Below are 10,161 nucleotides of genomic sequence, written 5' to 3' on the forward strand. Positions count from 1 at the left end.
GCCTTCGGAAGTGTCAGAGAGAGAGTGAGAGAGTGAGCAAGAGAGAGAGAGAGAGAGAGATAGAGAGAGAGAGAGAGAGATAGAGAGAGAGAGAGAGAGATAGAGAGAGAGAGAGAGAGAGAGAGAGAGGGAGATAAACAAAACGCCCACACACTTGCACTCTGTCTCTGCAATTCAGCACTTGGCTGAGATGGCGAGTAGTTCTTTCTGTTGCAAGATAGGCCTTAAAGCCAATATAATCTTGACTAGATCCAAATGAGCCCATATCATAAGCAAATTAACACTCACATTACACCCGTCTATCCTCCCTTTGAGGAAATGGTATGACCAAAAAGGTGTGTATCTTTCTCCGAGCACTGCAGTCTTCTTCATTAGCTGCACAGGTAGACTGGAATATGTGCTAACAGTGCTCACAGGGTACACACACAACCCTCTGTTTGACTACAAACCAAAGCAGCGAGGAATTGCAATAACACCTCCATCACTCACTGATGTAACTTTGCAGTTGAAAGTGTCTACTTGTGAGTGAATCAGTGTAGCAGCACATACCCAGAATAGTCTGGCGTGGGCTAATGGCAGCTAGAGTCAACACGTTAGCTACAGCAGCACAGAAGTGGTAGTGTAGCTGTAGTTTCACCCAGCGCAAACCAGACCACAAAAACTGATCTGATCAAAGAAATGTACAGTTGAAATAGAACAACCCACATACATGGCCTATATGTGACAGAAACTAGAACTGCTGCCCTGAAAAAAAGATCAATAAAATGCTGAAAAAGAAAAAAAGAAAAAGACAGTTTCAACACATGAGGACCAAAACCACCGTGTTAGACTAAATTACTGTATTTCTGTTAGCATTTAGCAGTGCAGCCAGGTACAAAGGTACTGCACATTGGTACAGTAATAATACATTAGAGGGAAAGGTTGATTCTGCTGTGAAGCAAATACATTTCAAATGCTGTTTAAAGAGAAAAGAGTACATGTGTATGTAATCTACTGCATAAGCATCACTGGCAAATGTGAACTCTGTGTATGTGTTATGATATAATGAGGTATTTGAGTTTGTACATTGACGAAATGGATATTATATTGTCTAGACCTTTTTAAAATGTATTTTCCATCACTGTATTTTCAATGTTATTGACGATGTTTTAATAAAAATAGCATTATCCGGGAGGATTATGTGAAGAGCAGTCACGTTTCCCTGCCTCATTATTTTTGTCCTGTTTTCAGGAAAAATAATTTGTTGCCTTGGTACCAGCCCGGTACTTACAAATAAAAAGTAAGCAAGAGTAAGTAGGTTAAGTGAAGAGCAAGTAAAAAGTCATGCAACTACCACTGAGTAGACAATGTGCTTCCTGTTTCCACCGACACACGCATGCCCAATTTACGTGAATGGTCATGCGATATGCATTTTCAGGCGCGTTAGCATGGATGGAGATTAGATCTGAATTGGTGCTAAAAATGCTCGTCTAGACGGAGATCATCTTGTTTTAAAATAAAAAAGTATAAGTGTGGATATAGCCTCATGGTTTTCAAACTTTTTGTATCCAAAAGGCAGTTTAAAATCTCAAGGCACACCTGTATTCATACCCATGCAAAATAGCCTCTGTGGCATGTTATCTTATAGATAGATAGATAACTTTATTAATCCCCGAGGGGAAATTAGGTTATCATAGCAGCGGGTACATTCAAGTACAAATACAATCAAAATACAAGGGCAAAAATATAGAAAGACTAAAGTACTATATACAATATACAAAAAACAATAAAATGCTTAAGTAGTTATAAAATAAGATAAAATAAAACAAAATCAGTTTTCAGTTCAAGTTTGCATTTGTATTAAGTTTGCCTCTGTATTAGGAAATGGATGTGTACAAAGGACTAATATGCTAAATTAAAAAACGTATCAATACTTGTTGTATATTTCAGTAATATTAATAATGGTTGTAACAAAATCCCATGGCACACCTGGACTTGCGTCATAGCACACGAGTGTACCATGGCCACCATTTGGAAACCACTGATATAGCCAATAGCATCTGTATGATAGTGATCAGTGAGCTTCAGCCAGCTGCAACCAGTTTTTACAAAACGTCTTTGTCTTCATTTACACAGCAAATTTGTTTATGAAATAATTCATAGACCATTTGATGACATTAGTTGCAAACCTAAGCATTGATACCATCAGAATATCTCCTCTCGGGCTTTGGGCAGGTTGACATGCTGGTTGTATAAAACAACGGCTACCTATATTTTATGCAGTACTGGTTTTATTTGTATGATATAAAAAGATGGAAGTGAGTTGGTGACAGATACTTAATGAATTTTGAAACAACATTGGTTATACATTTTGGACAAATTTATATCTTGCAGGTGACAAAAATAATAACCTTCACAACAACAACAACAACAGTGAACATAAACTGCTAGCATGCCAAAAAACATAATCTCATCTTCCACAGGTTTGTCTCGCAAGTGTTTACAATGTGCAGACGTTTGCACTGTCATCCTCTTAAGCAATAACAGTGGATCTCAAAGTGATCGAGAGGACCCATGATGGAGTTCAAGGCGGTGCCCAGCTAAAAAGGGAATCATTTATTTTCACTATAATTTCATCTTAAAGGTACAACAATGCCAGAATGTATGACTATTTAGGTCATGGGCTTTCTGTAATAAAACATCTAAAAGCAAAAATATCACCAGACTGTGGTCTGTGGTCTACTTTGTGTTAGTTTAGAGGTCTTTGATGAAGAAGACTCAGAAATACTTTACTTTAAGTCTTGCATATTGGATTTCATTCTCATGTTTTCAGTGGGGGCTGACAGTAAACAGCCAATCGGGGAACAGAGTTGAGCCTGTCTCAGGATTTCAAACTGTGAGAAACACACCAGCTTGGACAGAGACTATCAAACCTTACTTTGACATGGAAATGATCTTATCTGTATGCAAATTTTAGATTACATGCAAGTGAGTTTCCTGCTTGTTATGTTGGGGTGCTGCAAGTTGTGAAAGCACACATCCCCTGAGACCGGAGGGAGTGGTGCAGCCTCATTATCAATAACATTAATGGTAAATTACTTCAAACACGCAGTCAAATACTGATCAAAATCATGACGAGATATGCCATAAATCGACAGCCAGTTTTTCATTTCAACGGTGAACTAAAAGTTACCTGAACTTCTGAGTTAGGATCTACTGGGTGAAGGCTAAACCAGTGCTCCTTCCCACTGTATTTACACAGGTCGTCCTTCCGGATTGACACCTTGCCTGTGAAGAGACAAACATGCACACATTAAACTGCAACTCATCCACACAAATGAGAAAATATACTTGTGTAAGTGCCTTATTTAATGCAGCTTACCAACAGGTAGTTCCCTTTGGAAAACGCTCTTGGCATAAACATAGAAGGATAAACACTGAAACGGGCGTGGGATCTCAAAGTAGAAGTCCTCTCCATAGAAAGGGCTGTAAATAAAGTAAGAGGTTTAAAATTAGCAAACATGGCTGAATCCTTTGGGGTGAGAATGTGTGTAGTGGCCTAAGAGGTGTGAGGTGTGATAAACTGTGACCAGATTAAGAGCTATGGCCTGATTTCCTTATTCAAGCCGTTACAAATACGAGAAGGTTTAATTAATGATGTGACTCTAGACTGTCTGATACATCAGTGTTATTCCATTAAAAGACTCAATTTGTTGTAGTCTACAACTAGTCTGTGGGATAAATGCTACACTGGAAAACAAAAATAAAACAATCACATTTATTTACAACTTTATAAAAAATAAATCATATTCATTTCAACAAGTTGGAAAAAACAGCCAATTTATTTCACCTGTTAACAATAAAAATAAACTTATTTCAAGAATTAGGATCAAGTGTTTTAATGCTCACATGATAAAAAAGCATCTACACCATGAGCACTTTATTATCTCAGGTTACACCTGTGTGCAGTGAAGATGCCAAACACACAGTTTTAACTTTGTCTTTTCAAGTTGGCCCTTGACTCCTGGCAAATAACCACAGAGGTGGGCATTGGGAAAGACCCACTGCATGACTTGCACATCCTGTCTGCTGCTCTACCAGCTCTATAGTATTATATCACTGTATCCAACCTGTGCACAAATGCTCGGACAGACGAAGACAGCGACATATATTAGCTGCTGGCTGCAGCTAAAACATGCTAAAGTACTGTGAGCGTCACAATAAGTGTTACACAGTTGTAAACAGTGTTGCATGCAGTTACAATCATTTTGTGCACTGTCTGTATATTTATATATTCAACTAAATCTTTGACGTCAACCTGACCTATTTATATATTCACAAATCATGTGATCACTAAATGTAATTCCTCATGTACTGTAATGCTGTTTGTTTATTACAATGATCTAATTAATGAGATACAAGGCTGTGTTTATGGCCTTAGATTATGTAGGAAAAATAGACAATCACTGAATTAACTGCGCCAGGCAGTGTGTAATAACATTATTATATTTGAGCATAACCATGATACACACAGGATTTGTTAATTTACTGGAAAATGAACTGTCTGAGCAGAAGGTGGACAACACAGGGTGCCCTTATGACTCATCAGGCTTGTGGGGAATGTTCTTGCTATGTTGTGTGTCACTTTTGCCATCCATTCGCTCCAAAACCTCTCTTGTCATTTGGTTAATATGCAGCCTAACAGTGCACAAAGCCTGTAACAATCTCATTTGTGCTAAGTTCCTGTACGTCATCAAATTAAATGGGAAAATACAAAATATGACAAAAAAATCCTGCAAAATGAAAAGAAACCGGGCTGTTTTTTTAGGTGCTGAAAAATGCGATTTTGGGAACAGACAAATAGTAGAGCTAGAAGGAAAACAATCGACTGAGAAAAGCATTTATTCTACTGGCAACCTTTAACTTTACATTGTCATCCAGTCAAGACACATGAAAGAAAACATTGTATCCCCAACTAAAACAAATTAGATCGGATGTCTGTAAATACTACAGGATCCAAACTAAAAAACAACCAGAAGATAAGGTTACCACCATTTATGTATCCTTTATTTGTGCAGGAAGAACTTCTGATTTATTGATTGCCTTATTTATGGTTCTACTATTGTTGTTTTTTTTCACTATAAAAGATTTGTGTCCTAATTAAATACAAGGTAAAAGTGATTCCAGCATATTTTAGTGCAGTTTTAGTTTTTATTTGAAAGTTTTATGAATATTTGGATGATTATTGGAATAATATTGTGAATTGCAATTATGTTGGACAGGATACTGAAAATGAAAAATTACATTTTCATATCATGTCAAGTGTCAAAAAGTAATTTGTAGCGGAGCTTTGCATTAAGCTTCAATTTGATTATTTAAGATGTAATTGTTCATGTATTTGTATCAGGAAAATATTCATCAATATCATCAAGCCCTAGCAAGAAGCCCAGGTACAGTCTGGATGGGTTACTGGTTCAGTGCACCTAACCTGCATGTCTTTGACACCCACTGAGACACAGGGACAACATGCAAACTCCACTCAAAACACAGCATGTGCTACAATGCTGCATAACCTGTCCTAGCAGCAAAGTGGTTACATCTCTTCTGTCCAGCACTGACCCTGTAGGAGCTGGCACAAACATGGAGGGCCCAAGCATCTGTGCCACTTGGCCCTGCCAACACAACAGCCTCACGACTGAGACTGCGAGCTAGACAGCTTGATCTGACACAGCCGATTGTAGGTTAAGCTCTACCTCAATGTAGGTGCTGCCTGCAGATGGACCACCTGTCCCAAACAGACTGAGCAGTGCTTACAAGTTGTGCTGAATTAACCATTTGTATGTTCAAGTAAAACTGCAAGCCATCTTAAGGTGACAAAGTTTTGAGGTTTGGTAAGTTGGAACATAAATGTAGCGTCAAATAATTAGCATCTGGCACATGAACAACTAGACACATGCTTGGTGAATAAAATAAACTAAGGGAATGCAACTCAGACATGCGTTTCCCTGTCAAACATTACATTACTGGAGTTTAGGGGTCATGACCAGGAAATTAGCTTTGTAAACAGGCATATCTGTGGAAATATTCACCACAAGTACAGAGGGAACCTGGTCCTGTAGCTCTTCAATCCCTGCACGGAGGCCTCTCTCTACAATTCATGCATCTTGGATGGTGAAATATCTTGCCTGACACTTCCGCACTGGGTTTGGCCAACACATCCAGTGTACGCCCACACAACCTCCTCAACATCACATGGAATTATGCACTTGTAACCTCTTTATCCTGTACACACTCAAACATACACGCACTATACTACCGTCCCCTCTGCTGTCATCATGCTAGCTAGAGCCACTTGACCACAAATGTTTGAACATGCCTGCTTTATCCGAGGGATTAGCTGCAATTAGAGCTTCCATACAGCCCTTAAACCATTAGAAATAGGAGCCCATACAACAGGCATGAGTCAAGCACCATAAAAAAAAAAAAAAAGAAACAGTGGGCCAAATGTGAGTGATTATTAAGATGTACTAAACAGAGGCTAAGGTAGTTGAGAGTGACACAGAGAGAAAGACAGGGGAGAGCGTGGGAGGACACACTTCCTCAGAGACTGTAAAATCCTTTTGAACGGCACCGAAATCAGGAGAGAGAGAGAGAAAAAAAAGAGCTGTTGTGAAATACCTAGAGAAGGCAAGCCCATGTTTACAGCCAGATGTGCAATGATGTAGATAGAGAGCTGAAAGGTTTTCTGGTGCCCATCTCCCACACCTTTCTCTGAATGGCTTGTGAACATGAAGTTATTGGTAAAATAGCTCGTTTCAGTCTGAATCACTTAATGTTTCCCAGCTAAAATGGTACCCTGCACACATACAGCTCTGAGTCACACACGGACAGTTTGTAAGATGTAATAATCAAATGGCTGAATTTCAAACCGGACGTTTCTCCTGTGATCGGCCTGCTGCAAACGTAAATGGTTCAGAATTTAGTATAACCCTTTCCACATGAGGGATTTCCTCAACACGTTAATTTGTTTTTTTCTCTAGCCGTGTTTTGACTTCGAGTCTTTAAACAAACTGTAATTTACACAAAGAATAACAGCATCCAAGAGTAATGTTCCCAAACTCCAGGCCATTCTCTGGATTTAATGTTAGTAAGCTGTGTCTTATATCCAGAAAAAGATTAGGCTCAGTCCACATCGAAACCTAACCTATGTTACTTAATACTTTGCCCGAAAGCACTCAATCATTGTTTTTTTATCTTTAATATGAGAAGCGGAGATAATCAATCCATGACCATGACTTAATCAACATTATTCCTGAAACAGTATGTTGCATGTTCATGTCAGAGCTGCAACGATTAGTTGAAAAAATATTCATCGGCAACTCTTTTGAAAATTTCATTTTTCATGCAAACATTTGCTGGTTCCAGCTTCTTAAATGTGAGGATTTACTGTTTCTCTTTGTCATTTATGTACCGCTGCAAGTAATTATTATTTTCATTGTTGATGAATCTGTTGATTGATTTCTCGATTAGCTGTTTGGTGCATAAAATGTGAGAAAATTGTGTGTCGATCAGTGTTTCCCAAAGCTCAAGATTAGATTAGACAGGCTTTATTTATCGCACAACGGGGAAATTCACTTGTTACAACAGCATTTGAGATGACGTCCTCATTTGTTTTGTCCACAACCCAAAAGATATTCAGTTTACGGTCATACAGCGAAAATGACTCACAAACTGACCATCAAAATAGTTGATGATTAATCTAAATTGGATGAATCTTTGCAGCTCTACATTTATGATTATGGTTTTGTACTGTTTGTTCGACAAAAGAAACAACTGAAGACGTCACTTTGGGCTCTGGGAAATTGTGATGAGCATTTCACACAGTTTTTTGGACAATTTATAGACTAAATGTTTATTGATTAATTGTGAAAATAATCATCAGAATTAAGTGACAATTAAAATAATCGTTAGTTGCAGCAGCAGTTTGTTTCTATCATCATGGCAACTGAACAGCTATTGCATTAGCAGATACAAGTTACATGTCCATGACATTTCTGGTGTTGAATGGTGTAATCTTACAATATCTTATATTTCTAGCTCTCTCAGAGCATCCTACATCAATTTAGATTAATATTACTGGGGCTGAATCAGATAATTACTTTCATTATCAATAATCTATTAATTACTCAGTAAATCAAGCAACTGTCAAGACAAATGACCCCATAAGTTTTAACACGGCACAGTCAAAAACAGAAAAAGGCATTCAACACAGGATGCACAAAAAAACACCTCACAAGGTTTGACATTTTTACTCGATGGACCGGATTGTACAAGCTACACATCCAACACCTTATAAAAAGTTCACTACTAGTTCAAATCTTCACTATGAGAAGGAAATAGCACAGAAAAGACACTGAACCCAAAACCTTCGCCTGTGATTAAACAGAGGGATTTTCTTGTACAGCCAACATTACTTGCTACAGCTGAGATGTGTAACGCTGGACATGATAAAACCCAAGACACTGAAACGTCTGTACACACCTGCAATCACTTCCCCTCAGGAATAAGGTCTCTTTCTTCTTCTGAGTTGCTTAAAGTATCACACTGACTGGGAAACTAGTCACTGAATACTTTCATACTCATCACGATATTCAACTATGCATTTCTTTTTTCAACTGATGGTATGCACATCCTTTATCATTATGTAGTCCAGTGGCCTTTCATGTAACTAAAGTAGTAGTAAAGTAAGGAAGTGTAATTTTTTTAATTGCCATGTCTTAAACATCGTACTGTAAACCGATAGCTGTAAAACACAAAACCCCAACTGGATAAAAAGACGATAAAGGGTTTAGAAATGTAGTCAACATGAAGATTGACTCCACACACAGAGTAAATGACTTGGTGCTTACCTAACGCTTTTGTCAAACACCTTGGTGCGGAACACCTCCTCCTGATCCAGACTTATGGTGCAAAAAGTGCAGAGATCCCTTTGTCGATTTGGACCTGAGACCGGACCCAGGTTCTTAGCTTCACCTACACCAACGAGAGAAGAACATCATTAATATCGACATGCCTCAAAACAACAGTAGTCTTTCAGAAGTTAAAATGAAAATTAAATATTACATTTATATTAATATTAAATTATTGTTTTGGCAGATATTGTGAATGTGATGATTCAGGATTAGTGGGAACGGTCATTTCTGCATCACAATTTTCACTTTCACTGAAATAACTAATATCATGATCATTTGTTGGGGTTTGTAGCAAACAAAGAGGTTTTCTTACACCTGGGGAACAAGATTTGTAGGACAGAGCATCTCTGCAGCACTACAATAATTCATTATAATGCTGTTTCATGACACATTTGTTGTTGATATTGTTATGACACAACAAAAAAATGCAGCTTTTTGTCATCTGAATATTGCACTTTGCATTTGGATTAATTGCGGGGCCCTACTTTTAGGTACGCTTGACTTAGAAGTGAACTAAAGTAGCAGTCTTAAAGTCTGACAACTCTGAAAAGCTAAAAATAAAATGCATGCATTTAGATGAGTAACAACTACAGTTGATCTTAATCAAAATGGAAAAACAAACATAAAAAAAAACAACATAAAGAAAAACATAAAAATGTCCTTTCACTAAAGATGACGCAGAAGGAGCTTATCTTGAATCAATACAAGCACATGGGATTGCAATCATACACCGCACACTTTTAAACTATGCTTCTACAATCAACATCCTCATCTTCACAAGGGGACACGGGCTCTTGCCAGTTGTCAGGGCAAGCTGCAGAGCGGATGTAGCTGAAGTAGACTTGAGGCTCCTATGTGGTTAAAAACATGAAACATTGACTTCCTCAGCATAACCAATGGCGACGACGCAGCGCTGATTCACAAATGACAAACACCTTTGTAACACACGCTGCTTGCACACACTTGCGTTACATCGCAGGCAGACCCAGATTACATTGCATGATGTTTTGTGCAACACATGTATAATCAATCACCAAATCAAAGCCAGATAAATTGAACCTAACTCTACAGAACAGCTAATTGGAAAGTTACTCAAACACAGTCAACAACACTGAACACGATCAACAACTTCACAACGAGTCTCATTTGGACTGGTGGATTAGAGCTGCAAAGACAAGAGTCCTTGTCCTCTAGCTTTGGTTAGGTTAAG

At 38.2% G+C, this 10,161-nt stretch overlaps 1 protein-coding gene across 1 annotated transcript in view; it reads right to left on the bottom strand.

Annotated features, from left to right (window-relative positions):
* Positions 1–10,161, bottom strand: part of rasa2 (RAS p21 protein activator 2) — a 29,749-nt gene that overhangs the window by 17,517 nt on the left and 2,071 nt on the right. Inside the window, exons 2-4 of the mRNA XM_084350234.1 lie at positions 8,889–9,012; positions 3,362–3,465; positions 3,173–3,267 (exon numbers count right to left, since the gene is read on the bottom strand). Coding sequence (XP_084206360.1) covers positions 3,173–3,267; positions 3,362–3,465; positions 8,889–9,012 — 323 coding nt within the window. The remainder of the gene's footprint in view (positions 1–3,172; positions 3,268–3,361; positions 3,466–8,888; positions 9,013–10,161) is intronic.

This window comes from Pagrus pagrus (genome assembly GCF_965226575.1).
Source record: "Pagrus pagrus genome assembly, chromosome: 4".
Classification (NCBI taxonomy): Eukaryota; Metazoa; Chordata; class Actinopteri; order Spariformes; family Sparidae; genus Pagrus; species Pagrus pagrus.